Below are 15,667 nucleotides of genomic sequence, written 5' to 3'. Positions count from 1 at the left end.
TTTATATGCGCGAGAAAGTTCAACTTTTTGTCAAGCAGAACACGCGGAAACTTGTGTTCTTTGTTTACAGGTAGTGTGGCTTCCTGTAGCGTAACGATGGGATCTGGTTGTAGGCCTCCTTTTTGGGAAATGACAGCACTAATAGCTTTTCAGTTCAGAAGCTAAAACCATTTTCAGATGCCCACTGCGTGAGTTTGTTTAATGTAACTTGAATTCGCCGTTCGCAGGTTGCCAAGTTCGATGCACGACACACAACTTGTAGATAATCTACATATAATGAGTGCATTACAGGGGGTGGAATTACATTACCGACTCAGTTCATTTTCAGCACAAACAGTGTTGCTTACTACACATGCATGTGGCGCACCATTCCCCTAGATGAACGCGCGTGTAAGCACCGTTCCTAAACACACTTGAAATGTTCGGTCGGACATGGAATCGGCTAGACATTTGAGCATTCTACCGCGGATCCCTAAATCCGCTAAGTTACTTAGAATACCAAACCCCCATGTTGTGTCGTACGTCTTTTCTAGATTGAAGAAAACAGACAGTATTGCCGCACCTATAGTCGCTTTCTGCGAATGTCAATTCTAGCCGAACTAGGTGATCTATTGTACAGTAACCTTTCTTGTACACACACTGATGGTCGTCCAGCAGGTTTTCAGTTTACAATACAATACAATACAATACAATACAGTACAACACAATACAATACAATACAATGCAATACAATACAATACAACACAATACAATACAATCTTTATTGTGCATAAAGAAAACAAAGTACAGATAGCAGGCCTACCAAAGCCTCAGAGGGCTTCACTGGCAGTGCCTGACAGTCAGGTTACAGCCATATGTCAATCTTTTGTTTATAATGGCTTCACTTTGCAAGACAGCTTGTGAGTGCTATAGGTCTGTAGCTGGTTGCTGTTGTAGGATGCTTTCCAGCTTTCAAGAATGGAATTATGAAGGCTTTCTTCCACTAATTCGGAATTTCCCCTGCTTCCCAGATTATGGTAAAAAAACGAAGCAAGGTTTAAACTGCTTTAGAGGATACGTGAGCGAACATTGCGTAATGGACTTTGTCCGGGCCAGATGCTGTTTTTTTGCCAGTAGTGAGTACTTTGTTGATTTCCCGGAGTACTAAGCGGGCATTATACGATCTCTCTGAACTTCCTGTGGTCAGGAGCTTTAGTTTTTCTGCTGATTGCTTATATTTTTGAAAAGTAGCAGAATAAGTTACTGAGCTTGATATGTCATGGAAATGTTGCCCTAACATGTATGCTTCTTCTTCTAAATTTGTTTGCCTGCCTGGGGTTGAGAGTATGGGGATAGTGTAACGACCGTGGTTACCTCTAAACTTACAAAGCTAATCCCCCATTCTTTTGAATGTTATCGAGCTATTTATTGGCGATGCATAGTTTTTCAAGCACTGTCTTTCGCCTTGTCTGCGTGCGTGCCTGGCCTTCGCGTTTGCTTTTTTGAAAGGGAGCAGATTAGCTTGCGCTGGATATCGCCGAAAGATACCCCGTGCGTTGTTCTGTGATTTTGCAGTCTTTGTGCATTCATTCGTCCACTAAGATTTTACTTTTTTCGTAAGAAGACGGAGGGTTGCGGGATCGTCTGTTCTGCTGGAGCAAGTATAATGGCAGCAATAGTCTCATTCATTTCATTTATCGTTAGATCAGCGGATATGTCATCCAGACAGGCCTTTTCACTGAAGAGAGGCCAGTCTGCTAGATGGAGTTTCCAACGAGAGGAGATAATGAAAGGAGATAATTCTTTAGAGATACCAGACATATGGTAACTACCATAGAGATTGTCGATAACATCTTCATTGAAGATCGAGAAAGAGAGATGGAGAGCACAGCGCCAGATCTAGACAGCTCATAGCTCCTGTGCTTCGGGAGCAGTAGATCACAGCACCACTGTTCAAGAGGTATATGTCATTTGTTAGGAGAAAATCTTCAAGTGTTTGCCCTCTGGTGTAAGTTGTTTTGCTACCCCCATAACGTGTTATGTGGGTTAATATCTCTCGCAATTAAGAAAGGTACAAGTAGCTGGTTCAAAATTAACTCCAGAGTTCTTACAGTAAAACACGAGTGCGGTGGAATGTATATTGAAGTAATGGTGATGGTTTTGTGCGCTAAAACGGGGACAGCAACGGCTTCTATGTGACTGTTAATGAGTACTTCTTCAGCTGCAATACCGTCCTGCAGAACAATGGCTACACCACCCGAAAGCCGGTTCGCCTGAGTAGGGTCGCGCCGTACCACAGTGAAGCCTTTTAAAATGTTTTTTCGCCCAGGTTTGTTTACTGTAAGCACAATGCCATATGAGAGAGATTACTTAACATGTCTTTGATGTCACCTAAGTTGTGTAAGAGCCCTCTACAATTCCAGTGGATAATAAAAGCCATTTTTAAACTGAAAGGTAAAAATTAGCATTAAAAGTGAATGAGAATAAAAAGGATGTTAGATGCCACACATCTAGGAACGGCCACTACAAAGGAGCGATAGCCTTTAGGTTATCGCTTTCTTATTAAACATGGTTATTGGGACTTCGTCCTACTTTCCGTGCTCGAGAAAGCGCTTGTCCTTAGGCGTTGCCCTCTCTGAGGCGCTGGAGGACCGAGAGTTGGGCCCCGAGACACGTGTCTCGGGCCTTGAGGTTCATTTGATTTTAGGATCCTGCGGCACTGGTGTCTGCAGGGCCTTTGAAGAGGATGGAGCAGCACTGGCTGCTTCCACCATGGGGGTGGAAAGAGTCACTGCGGGACTGCTGTGCGTGGGCTCAGAGGACTCCTGACGCCTCTGTGACACTGCCCCCCCCCCCCCCCTGCGTCACAGGGATATAACTTCTTCGCGAAATGTATGAAAATCGCTTTCTTGCTTCAAAGAACGAGATCTTTTCTTTAATAGTTAGTCCAATTGCTTCTTTTTCTTTCTTCCAGCAAGGGCAAGACCGCGAGTAAGCTGGATGGTCTTCTTTGCAGTTAACGCAATGTGGGGAACAAGTGCAATTGTCAGATTGGTTATCATTGAAGCTGCATTTAGCACATGTTGCTTGTCCTCGGCATGAATTTGAAGCATGTCCGAACCTTTGGCAAAATTCAAACATCGTCTGGGGTTTGGGATATATGGTCTGACATATACTTTTACGTAACCTGCGTTCAGTGCGGTAGGCAGTACGCTTGTTCCAAAGGGGAGTATAAAATGTATTGTGGGAATTTCTTGGTCATCTCGGCGAATAACAATTCTTTGTACTTTGGTAACGTTTTCTTCCTGGAATCCTCCCAGCAGTTGTTGATCGCTCAAGCCAAGAAAGTCCTCCTCAGTTATCACCCCCTGCTTGTGTTTAGTGTTCTGTGGGCTGAAATTGTCACTGTCGCGTCGCCAATACTGGTAAGTTCGAGAGCTTTTGTGCTTGATCTTTGCCATTTAGTTCAAGGAGGAGGTCCCCGCTAGACATTTTTGAGGCTTTGTATGTCCATCCGGTCTTGTCTTTCAAGCACTTGGCCACCAGGAATGGAGAGCTTTCTTACTGGTATGTTCTTTTCGCTGTTGACTACATAGAACTTGGGAAATGATGGAGCGTTGCTCCGAAAGGAGAAATGGAACGGTGCTTCAGTGCGGCATCTTTTCAGACGCCAATCACAGACAACAGAAGTTTGCACTGTTATAAGATGTGTATGTACGGCAACAGCGCCGACCACCCACCACGGAGCCAAACGAGGGGACACGGCAGAGCTTGCATGCAAGTCTGCACGACGCCAGTCGTACGCCATCACTATAACCAAATATGGTGTACACAAGGTAGGGTAGCCACACAGGGTTAACCTTTGCCGCCAAGGAGAAACGAAGTAGATGGAAGAGAGGAGAAGACAGGGAAGGCCAAAAAGTAAGCGAGAGAGACGAAGATTTGACGAAAGAGAGACAGGAAATGGCGACTGCCGTTTTCCTCCAGATGGGTCAGTCTGGATGTGCCGTCTGTGTGAAGCAGAGGCCAAAGAGGTGTGTTGCCTCCACCTGGAGCCCCTAAAGGTCCGAACACCCGGCATCGGCTCAACCCCTAGGATCCCCCTTTTCCCAGACACGGCTAAGCCGCGCACGGCTACAACCGGGAGGGTCCAGCCCTCGTGTGCTCGGGTCCGTGGTGTCGCAACGCAGCAAACGCCTGCCGACGCAGACGTCCCTTCAGGGTCTTTGTGAGAACGTTCTCACTAATACAATTGGTGCTCATTTGAGTTGTATAAATGAAGCATACATATACCTGCGATCTAAAAAAAAAGATAAATCAACATTTCATGTTTGCGCTGCCGGTCCAACACCGATGGTTGCGCGTTGCTGCATCTGGTGCGCGTTGCCTAAATACCATAGCTTAAATACCGCTGCCACCACGAGTTGGCCACGGCCCGGGGGTGAGGCGAGGGAGGGGGGCGTTCTTCTCCGGCGGCTGCCGCTTAGCGTCTGCGATGTTTGCAGAGTGTGCGTAGTGCGAGCAGCTTCCAATGCGCTGTGCTTTCGGTGTTTCGTTCGCATTTAAGCGAGATGCACGAACGTCGAATTCGATCGCTGCCGCTGCCGCGATTTCTCACTACAACATTTTGACAGCGAGTTTACGCGCTCATCGACCGAGATGTGTTCATATTTACCTGCGCGCGCGTGACACCATGCTCGTTAATTTAGTTAAAACACGTTGGCGGGCTAGTTGGTTTGAATCCGCGATGAAATGTGTAAGCGCGACTGAACCAGGACGTAGAAGAAACTGACAGCGCTGTCTTTGTGTTTCTGTTTCTTTCTACGTCCTCGCTCAGTCGCGCTTACACGCTATATCCTTGGTAATTTACTTAGGGAATATTTACAAGTTTATACGGCCGATAAACCTTGTATACTTACTTCTTACAGCTATCTACTAATTTGCTATCAGAATCGATGCTTTGACTTTCGGGCGAAACTGCGACTTTTTGAACACGCTGCGCCATCTATTGGTGCTGCTGAGAAGTGCGTGTTTGTGCTCCGAGATGAGAAGCGTGGCTTGCGCCGGTGCCTGCGAACGCTGAGAATGGTTCCCTCACTTTCTTGTTAATTCTTCATGCCCCGCATATGCATTCTGTTGAACTATGAACAAATAGAAGAAGGCAACCGATTGTTTCACCGCGTGAATCTGTCTTCCCCGACCACCCATGACGTGACGTCGAAGTGATGTTAGCTAATAGAACTCAACGCGTCCCGGGGGATAGATTTCATGACTCCACAGATGTCTCCATTTAGTTAGGTCAAGAGAGGGCGTCGCCAGAGCTCCGAAAGATCACGAGCTTCTCCAAACTCGGGCCTTCCGGCATAGTGGCCCGGCCCAACAGTTGCTTTTGAAGATTGTCGCCCGATGCTCGAGCCATTGGACCGTGGACTACCTAGTGACCCAAGTTAGCTGGAAAGTGGGTAGTGAAAACGTAGGAACAACCGGGAAAGTGCGCCAAGTATGCTAAGAGAGAAAAACATTTATTCGGACCATCGAGGTGGTTGCTCTTGAGGTCGAGTGGGTGGTGTCCTCATTCCAGGACTCCACTGGCCATGGCTGCTCGACGTACTTGCTGGACGAGAGCTTCTTGAGTGGTTAGCATAGCTGCCTTCCAAGTATGCTAAGAATATTAATCGCAATAAAAACAGTTTGCATTTGCAGATAACATTCGTTTATTGAAGTTTACGCAGTGATGAGACTTCCAGCAGAATTCAGGGATCATTACTCCGATACTTTCAACTAAAGGAGCTTCAAAGAATGAGGAAATTATTCATCTTCCTCGCTTTCCATATCATCCGTTAAATTGCATGCCCCATGTCCACGTTTGTACACTGTGCCTTGTATATCACTACAGTTTGAATTGAATGCATCCTCGCACAGCTTCTTTATGGTTCTGTTACCATGTCTTTGTGCCCAGAGTAGGCATGTTGAGTTATCTGAAAAAGCAAAAAAAAAAAACGTGTATGCTACTGCACTATACGAGAACAGATTCTATATTTACTCAATGAATCCCATAGCCTTCTCACGATACGTTCTGTAAACTGCGACACGCTTGTGAATAAAAGCTGTCTGGCGTCAATAGCATGGGTAAGCAGAATGGTCGGGCCCCATTTCTTATGCAGAGCAAGAGTTTCTATGCACTGACTCCTGTTTTCCTAGTTTGTTCGCACTGATTTGTGCTTTTGGGTGAGTCACGCGTGATGTGCAGGTAACCCCCCCCCCTTACGCCCCCCCCCCCAAAAGCACACAGGACCGCGCCCAAGAAATAAAAAGTTTCACTTAGGAAGCTCATTTCATTCAAAACAACCTCAATTGCAGTCAGTGCACTTGTCGGATCCCTTATCCCACTGTTCAAAGCAACTTCGAAACTCCTTGTACTGCTGTTGAGTGGACCCTGTGACGTTGGCTTCACATAAGCATAGTTACAACTCTCCCTCCTTTAACGTTTCACAGCGTGAACTTGGACAAAGGACGGCGAAAGAGGCGACAAACGGAGACAGACGCTGACTTCCAACTGAATTTTCATTCTCGAGAAAACAATCACATATACGGGGTGCACATGCGCAATTTCGTTCTGACGCCGACTCATATAAATGACAAAACAAAAAGAAACATAAGTGCCCGACACCAGTCATTGTCATGGAACGGGCGCATCTTTTCTCGCACATCCCAAATATGATAGCTCCTTGGTCCAGCGCTTCGCTCCGTTAGTCGCCTTTTTCGCCGTCCTTTCTCCAAGTTGGCGCTGTCAAACGTCATGGATCAACAGCAACTAGTCCGGCCCTATACCTACTGCGATCTCTCTCCTTTATTGGATTTATTTCTTTGAATTAGCGAAAAAAAGTGCAAGAGCCTCGGTAAGGTAAGTAAATGTGGGTAGGGAACGCTTATCCATGTATGCGAGGCCTAATACCACGTCAAAAACAAATTTGTGTAAGCTGGCGTGCTGTCTTGATGCAGAAACTAAAATCCTACATTTCATAATTGCGGGCGTTTCTTTCAAACCCTCCGTATGGATCATCCGAATACCACCAGGTAAAACTGACAATTAGGTTTTTATAGGAAGAACTGATTCCAGGTGCACAATTCTAGAAATTCCTTAGAAGAACAAAGGGAAACGATGACCATCGACCTCACGCGAGCGCACATGTGGCTTTTTTTTCTCTCTTGGTGAAGAAGCCATCTTCAATTGCCTCGGAGCTTCTTTGGTTTCGGGTCATAAACTCAGTACCCTTTTTTCGTCGCCTGTGATAATCTTCGAAAGAAAGTTTGAGTCACTTTGGATGATATCGTTTATATAATCGCACAAAAGTAAGCAAGCGTTCTTTAGTCGTACTTTCTATGAGGCCAGCTGGTGCATATCAAAAATGACGAATCTAGCACCAAAACACGATCATAGAGAGGGAACATCATAAAGACAGGACGAGAGAATTCGTGCTCCTTGTTTCGTTCTTCTTTTTGTCCGCTGTGAGCAGGTGGAGAACAAAGTTTAACGCAAACGCCTGTCACGTTCAAATGCCCTACGACGCAAAAATATGCCAATCCGTTTTTATTCCAATTTCCTGACGTCAAATTTACGTAACCACCAACACAAGTATCGGACGGTAACTCGTAGCGTTGTTTGAAAGGCCCAGTTAAATGAACTTCTCGTTTATGGGGTGTCACTTTCTTTCGCTTTCGAAGCGAATGGCATTGCCTACATTGAGCAGAAGAGGCGAGGAGTACGCTCAAGGGGAGAGAGTGTCGATGGGGCCGAGCCAGCACAGTGAAAGTAGAAAACCGGAAGAGGGGGGTGGTGCCGGCGTCTGCGGTTGGTCCGCTTCCTCTTACTTTGCTTGCGATGGCTGGTCGAAATTCGAGGTGGAGTGCAACGGAAGGTTAAACATGTCGCTAAAGCGTATCCTCTGCAAAGTAGAATTCGCAGTGCAATGTTGTATACGCGCCGAAAGGTCTCGATAATGGTTACTGCCATGCAAATTTTTTTATTATACGCAGATAAAGCTCCGGGTAGCCAGTGCCGCAGTGATCGGCGGGCCGCCATCTTCCATTACTTTCGGAACAGGGCAATCTCCGGCTATTCAGAAAAATTTTCAGTTTTGTTCGGCATATTAATGCGTTTTTAACGCGTACACGTCACTTTGACGCGGTCAATTTTCGCGGTTTTGTGACGACGGGTGACAGACAGGCAAAGTGGGGGCGACCCGAAAAAGTTTCATCAATAGCGATTGGTCAAACGATGCCTTCTTCGCCAATAGGGAAAACGGCGTCTAATGAGAAATAATTTTTTTTTCGTTTGGTCTGATCATGCATAATCAGTGTGCACATATCAGACGGGCTGGGGCGTTCTCGCGGTTTTTCGACCTCGCGTGACCGACAGGCGCAGTGGGTGGTGGCCCGAATATTTTTTGACCTATCGTGGGGGACTGATTGCAGAATTGGAATTGAAAACTTTGGAATAGCTTACATTATAGCGCTCGAATTCTATGTAAAAAATTTGGGGGATGCTTCAGCTTCGCCTTTAGGAGTGGAACTCGATAGCATTCGAAAATTCCTGACTGCTTGTCACGCTTCCCGGCAACCGCTTCTTTCTTGAGGATGAGCGGAGGCGAGCGCCATCTGGACGGTTTTGCTGCAGGGAACCGAGCGGGCCGCGCAGCTGTGTGAATGGTATAAACGCTGGAAAAGGCGTTTGTGCTTCAGTTTCCGCCTAACAGAATGATGTTTTCTCGTATATTCAAACTACAACCCGACGCTATCGTGTCTGTAGGTTCAGATTAGGTCGTACTTTACGATTTCTCTGGCGCATTTTACTTTGAGAAGTTCAGTTAGTTGAGTAATGCTTCTGCGCCACGCGGAGGGCCTGCGTGATTGTGGTTCGGAATGATTTTTTCGCGAAACATGTCCGACACCGACAACGGTTCTTTTTTCGCGACACGGGTGCCCTTAACGCTGTCGCGTCACAAGAGCTCCAAGACACAAGTGCTCCAACTCACCCCGGCAATTGCTGAAACCACGTTTTTTCTGTAGCGATCGCTTTCAGTAGGTTTAATTGATGTAGCATATACACGGACCCCCGAGGCGCAGTCACGCCGTCGGCGCCACCACTGCCGTTGTCGTGCTGTCCCACTTACGGCGCATTCTCGGCTCGCGCGTGACGGGTTAGAGTGTCTCCAGGTGCGCCTAGTGCACTTGGATGCCAAAACGACGAAGCGAAGTTGAAGCACGGCCAACGCCACGCTGAATGACGTCGGTGGCCGAGCATTGGCAGTGTTCTGAATTTCGCTGCCGGCTTGACGGGTGGAAACAACTTCATTGAACGTCCGGCAAATTTCAGCGACCCGGGCTCAGGTCTACCATGAGGGAACTTCGAGGCTTTGCCTCGTCGTTATCGACGTAATTGCTCCGTCTTGCGGGCGAAACTGTCATTTTTTTCCCTCCAGGAGCATTTTCATCAATGTAACAGGTGCGACTTGTCGAAGGGCAGACGAAATGCGGATGACCCTTAACGTAAATTCGTTTTCTTTGAGCCACCCAAAGAACTAAAAATCCTGTGTAGCGGTGAGTCCTGCTACCACAAACGTAGTTTGAATCATTAAAGTGTTGCCATGGTTGTTCCTCCAAAAAGAAATCGAAATGTGGTGCTATGATTTTGCAAGAGCTGCGTGGCCGTAGTAGGGACAAGTGTTACCACAAACGGGTAAGAGATTCCACGATGGCGTCGGCTTGGCTACCGACTTGTGAATTGTCCACCTACGTCCACCTGGCGCGAAAACATTGCGAGGCGATTGCAAATAGTTTCACAACGCCAGTCTGGTTTTGTTCTACGTGTCATCCTCGTACATTATTGTCTGCGCATTTCCTACTTTTTGTGTTTCTTACGCCTTGCGCTGCCTTGAGTATTTCTTTTGTCAAGAAACGTTCATGTCTGATGGATGCCATAACAATTTTTACTCATTATTTATCCTCATGTTTACGTCATTTTCCAGCTGCAAACGTATTTGATATTCATCTTTCTGCAATCGGACTCCTCCACTCCGCTTACTTATGGCATAGTGAGTTGAAACGCAGCAACAAAATACAGCAGTAACTCTATTCACATGCCGTCAAATACATTACGAACTTTTTATCCACAAACCGTTGTAGAAAATCTTAAATGTGTTTAAAAAGTTTCACCAGAAGAAACGTTCCAGAAGGTACATATAATGAAATAACGAACAGGGAGACTCTTCATATAGAGAAGATGGCTAATAAATAAAGAATTTAGGAGGCAGTCGTTGTAGATATTCGACATGTGAGGGGAAGTGGCAAGAATGTTTTGCTATGTACTTCACCTGTGAGTGGCTGTGGCGAATCAGTAGCTTCTGCGGACGCGTTAACTGCAAAGAAAATGGAAGAGGAAGCATGGTTGCATTATTTTTCAATATCTTTAACGAGCCATCAGCTCAATAACCCGGCTGTCTTCTACCTTTGAGTAAACAGACCACCATATATGAAATCTTTGATTTACAGCAGCTTATTTGAATGGCCACTTTAGACACTATTGAAATCATTTGTAGTATAATCATATCTGACATCAAGTATGTAAAACATAACTGCCGGGATTAATTGTCAGTTCGGAGGTCGTATTGAGGAGTATTAGACACGCGTTCGCGACGTTATCGCGACTCTCGGGAAGTTTCTAGGCACTGCATTTTGAGCTGATTGAATCCTTCAATTATCAATGGGAAAAGTGAGTATCCGGTCATTCTGTGTACCACTTAAACAGGCTCTACGTTCCTTGCACTAAAACATGTGACGATGAATTTAAATACTCAATGCTAAACGTGGTTCGGTGGCATCACCTAACGTGGCACCAATAAACAGCTATCTGATGGTCACTGAACCGTCTTTTCCAGAGAAACTGTTGGTGCAACTAAAATGCCCCTAAAACATTACATGTCTTTCTTCACAACCTTCTGAAAGAACTACATTGTTCATGTTTATAAGATATATGGGGAATCTTATGGAGGGCGTGCAAGAAAATTTGAAGCGCGTGGCTTAATTAGGGGCTCATCGAAAATCGTTAGACCCTCGTCTGTTGTATGTTTTGTGGTGTGATAACGAGCACTTGCAAAGTTTTCGTGCTCTCCCGGGAAAACTAAAGCCCATAGAGATTTTATGCTTGCAGGATATGGAAGCCAAGTTATGGGATACGTGGGCCAAAAGTTTGATGTCTATAAACAATGTATGCCTTTGTATCAACTCAAATATCAAACAATGTCTACCTTTGTATAAAATTGTGCGTGCAAACTTTCAAGGAAATTACAATAGTTTGCTAGTCTGTCTACTCCCTGCCCTTAGTATGATCCAAGTGGTCCCAACTGAGGTCATGGCTTGGTGAGGCACCTACGTCGACTGCCTGGACTGCAGTCCTCATCTTCCCGTCTGCCCTCGCCCACGACAGCACCTATTGCCCTGAATTCGTGGGCAAAGTCAGCGGTCGTGTCCCAGAAAACATCGCAGGATCCCATCCGGTGACATGGTTTTCTTCGTTTGCTTCAGAACACGTGAACAGTGATGATACTTTGGGACAACCTGTTCTGTGCATGTTATAGGATCTGGACATTTTTCTGGTTGCTGCTGTTCCAAGAGTCTGTAAGATATCGCAGCCTTAATTATTCAGTTTTATAGGCTCTTGTGTTCCTTAGTCGTTGTTGTTGTGGTCTCCGTTTGCATTCCAGTTGAAAATAAAGTTTGTTTTTGGCATGCCACGTGCGTCTGACTGCTTAATCTGCTAAGTGAGCCGAAAGATGATGCTTTGCGTGGGAAGGAAATTTGGCAAGTTTTTTCCATGTTCTGAACAGCATCAACTTGCCACAGTATTGATATTTTCCGAGGGTATTTTACGCATGATGCGTGGTCTAAATTTTAATTCCAGTGATAGTAAAAAAATTGGGAAACAAGTGCGGGAAAGCGTTACAAGGCCATCCTGCTAAGTTACAAGGCCATTCTTATTAACAGTGTTTTCCAGCTTTCAGAACGAACTCTGCATAAGGCAGGTTTACATTTGCTCAAAAGGGGGCCGTTTACGTGTGACGCGGGGGGGGGGCTAAATAAACTGGCTCTCATATAATAAATATGACGCTTACAAATACTTACTGAGACCTTTTTCCCTACCATTTTTCATCCATTCCACGAGGTTCGTAGTGGGTTCAAGCCCCGAACACTGCCAAGTTCACGCGATCACCAAAGAGGGCAAAAAAAAAAAAAAAAATCAACCGCGGCGCGTTCCAGCATGAAGCGCGTAATGGAAGCTAGTGTAATTTGGTCGCATAAAATAATTCGTATTTTTTTCAGCTATAGGGATGCTCAGTGCGGCTAAATATTTAATCTAAAAATGTCTACATCATAACCGACAAACATAGTTATCCTGTCATCGTTTACAAAATAAGTAGGTTACTACTTTTTGGACTTTTGTTATTAACCTCCGTGCTTTATTAATTGAATGAATATTTTGAGACCTGTAAATATTTCGAGCATCAGCACATTGGTATCGATTGCAGTCCGGGCCGTTTATCGATTCAAATTGGACGGCGGTAATATTTGCAAAAGGGGTGGCCGTTTCCTTTGAGCAGAGTCGCGCAAGTTCATTTTAAAGCAATTTTCTTTTGATGACAATCATAGGTCTGTCAGTTTATGCGTACGACATTCGATAGCCGCTACCAAGCGAACGTGTTGAAAGACGGTGACTTTTATCACCTGCGGCGATTCACCGGCATAACGGCTGCATGCCTTTAATGATCTGGCGCCTCCAGCCGTGTATTGAAGGCTTGCTTGTAGAAAATATGCTAGCTAGAGCGAAAATTTATCGCTCGAACCGAGCACAAAAGTGGTTTAACCTTGCACCCTCTGGACGTGTGCAGCGGTGAGTGAAAAAGTGTTGCTTCGCATTCTCAACTTTAACTACCTTTGCGAGCGAGGCGGATAAAACAGATTCTTGTTGTCACTTCTTAAGGGTGGAAACTAATAATAATACTTATAAAGTTATTGCTCTTCAAAGGCAATTCAAACGAGGCTCCTATTATTTGGCCATGTTGCTAAAGTTCTTAACATGGAGTAAAGCATAAATAAAGAATAGCTTTGGGTGGTTCTGCATAAATAACATAGCGCAATAATTTCATGCACATCAATGCCAAATGTGCTTCCGGTGATACAGTTAAATTACTTGCATTGGAGACACAATAAAATGATTGTAACTTTTACTAGTATCTGCTAGAAACAATTGTCATCTAATATGGGCTTGTCTAAGCACAGCGCACACAAGGACGCCAATAAAAGCAATGCGCAAGCAAAACAATATTGTGCGTACGGGCTTTTCTGTCATGGAGTGTTTCGCGCACTGTTTTTTGTCAGACATGAATCACAAACTAAGCCACGCTTCCACCATATCATTTGAGGTTATTTTTTCTTTCGACTCTAGCCTCAAAGACGCTGGTCATATTTGTTTACCCCTTTGGACCCTATTGTCTCTGGACGTACAAGTCAACAGTGAATGTGTCAACACTAGAAGCAACAATAAGGGCCAGAATCCTCGCAAGGTATGTTTCTGAGCACTTTACCAAGAACCCCGATTTGTTCATTTACTGGACTAACTTTTGTTTCACCACTTTTTGCATGCATGTTTGTCATGGCTTCATCATTTCTCTTTTCAGAGAGACGGACAAAAGAGAGATCATTGGTCTGCAAGCTACCCACGCCAAGCCATAAGAAACATGTCCTCTTGAACTCCGTGCCTCACCATAGAGTGTTTGCGAGTTTACCGGATAGCGGGGTGTGAGACCTACCCAGAAAGCAACAGTCTACAGTTTTGTATCATGCCAAGCAGGAATGCTAAAATTTGTGTAACAAACTTACGTGTTCTTAAGGCAGTTTTATGACAAACACAGAAGTAAGATGTTGAGTCCTGACTTGTTTCTTTTCTACTCATTGTAACCATGACGACCAGAACAGAAACAATGTAGCGAACTCTTACTTGCCAATGCTCAAACTCTGTCATCTGCTCTGTGCAGATCAGCTTGGCGGGCATTACCACGAAGTATCATATGCTCCCTCACAACGTTAATTTGTTACATGAAAATGCAAATAAATTTAAAACGATCAAAAGTGATCAATGCAATGTTGAGTAAATTGCTCTTCATGATGAACGAATTTTTGGCTATCACTCTTACATTGTTCATGAACAGTTAGCATAAAACTATCAATTAGACTAGGCATGCACAGTAATATAATACCCGTGTCACACGGGCATTTGGAAGGCCTTCCAACCGATAGCCAGTTGACTCAAAGGTCAAGTTCGAGCGGCCACACGGGCAGTTTCGAAGGCCGCCGAGTCAATAGTCTATCGAGTCAACGGAGCACCTTACAACTCTATCGAAATATCGATGGCCTTTGAGCAACGGAAGCGGAAACAGCGCGTACATGGCCTCTCATTCACAGTGTGCTCATACCCACGGTCAGAAAAAAACAAATCAAACCAAAATGCTCTAAAAATACTATATATGAATGTTATTAGTTATTCAGTAAAGTATTTTTGCCACTTGACATGTGCAAACACACACCAAAACGGCAGCCGCATCGAGCGGCGCAAACGTTGCCGTAGTTTCGCTACTCAACAACTTAAAGACTAAACATATATGTATGGCGATGTATAAACAAATTCTTTTATTATATAAACAAACATAAAAGAAATTATGGCGCTTTTAAGTGGTTTTAATGTTGTTTAACTTTTCGTGACATGAAAACGAAAATAACGATCCACAGCGTCACACAATTTTGCGAAAAACGCCTGAACCACTCAACGGCCTTTCAATAGTGCCGTGTAGCACCGCGACAACTCCTTTGAGTCGATAGAGTTGTGGCGTTTCAAAAGCCGTTGACTGGAAGGCCTTCCAAATGTGCCCGCGTGACACAGGTATAAGAGATGTTAGAAAAGGCAAGCTCAGACAAACGGCCTACTCGATATTTCACAATCATGACAAATCACAAAAGCTATTCCTCTTTCTCTTCAAACAGCAAATGACAAACAGTGTGTTCTCAAAAAGCTTTTTGAATGATGCTTACAGAATAGTAAGGCCTGCTAACATTCAGCCAGTCAACGGTGTACAAGTAAGGGAAGCCTCAGAGTGGGCAGTTGTCTTTATCACTGGCCTCACAAATATGTTTGCTTCTTGAAAGTGAGGCTCCAGGCTGATGCTTCTCTTGCTCACGTTTTTCACTTTGTTGACGTTTTCCTCTGCTTGCCACTTCTCTGCCTTGTTTGTGTACATAAAGCAGATTATTTTTAGAAGAGATGGCAAATTGCATTTTCCAATCATTTGCGAGCAGTAATTGGGCTCGTCTATAGGTTCATTTAGGCTCGTTGGTTATTCACACAATCTTCCTTGTGAACAATGTTGTCTTCAGAACGTCCCTTGCTTTCCTATTAGTATTAGACTTGTATCAAAGCCTTGACTGCCGCACCCGAACACTAAATTTACCGCGGAAATATCACTAGCAAACAATATGTGCTGCAAAATGAAGCACACTATTTGGTTGTTTTCTTTTTTTCCTACACTACATGCATTTCGCCAATGGGGTATGAAAAGAATGGGACATTGCAGCTCGAGCA

The 15,667-nt window shown here is 44.8% G+C and overlaps 1 protein-coding gene across 9 annotated transcripts in view; it reads right to left on the bottom strand.

The window, feature by feature from the left end:
* Positions 1 to 5,678: 5,678 nt before the first annotated feature.
* Positions 5,679 to 15,667, bottom strand: part of LOC142590132 (uncharacterized) — a 62,286-nt gene continuing 52,297 nt past the window's right edge. For all 9 annotated transcript variants that reach the window (XM_075702006.1, XM_075702007.1, XM_075702009.1 and 6 more), the window contains 2 exons: positions 10,353 to 10,397; positions 5,679 to 5,957 (listed from right to left, as the gene is read on the bottom strand). In XM_075702006.1, the coding sequence (XP_075558121.1) occupies positions 5,788 to 5,957; positions 10,353 to 10,397 (215 nt within the window). In that variant the 3' untranslated portion in view covers positions 5,679 to 5,787. The remainder of the gene's footprint in view (positions 5,958 to 10,352; positions 10,398 to 15,667) is intronic.

This window comes from Dermacentor variabilis, chromosome 8, assembly GCF_050947875.1.
Source record: "Dermacentor variabilis isolate Ectoservices chromosome 8, ASM5094787v1, whole genome shotgun sequence".
Classification (NCBI taxonomy): domain Eukaryota; kingdom Metazoa; phylum Arthropoda; class Arachnida; order Ixodida; family Ixodidae; genus Dermacentor; species Dermacentor variabilis.
This window is presented reverse-complemented; position numbering and strand designations above follow the sequence as displayed.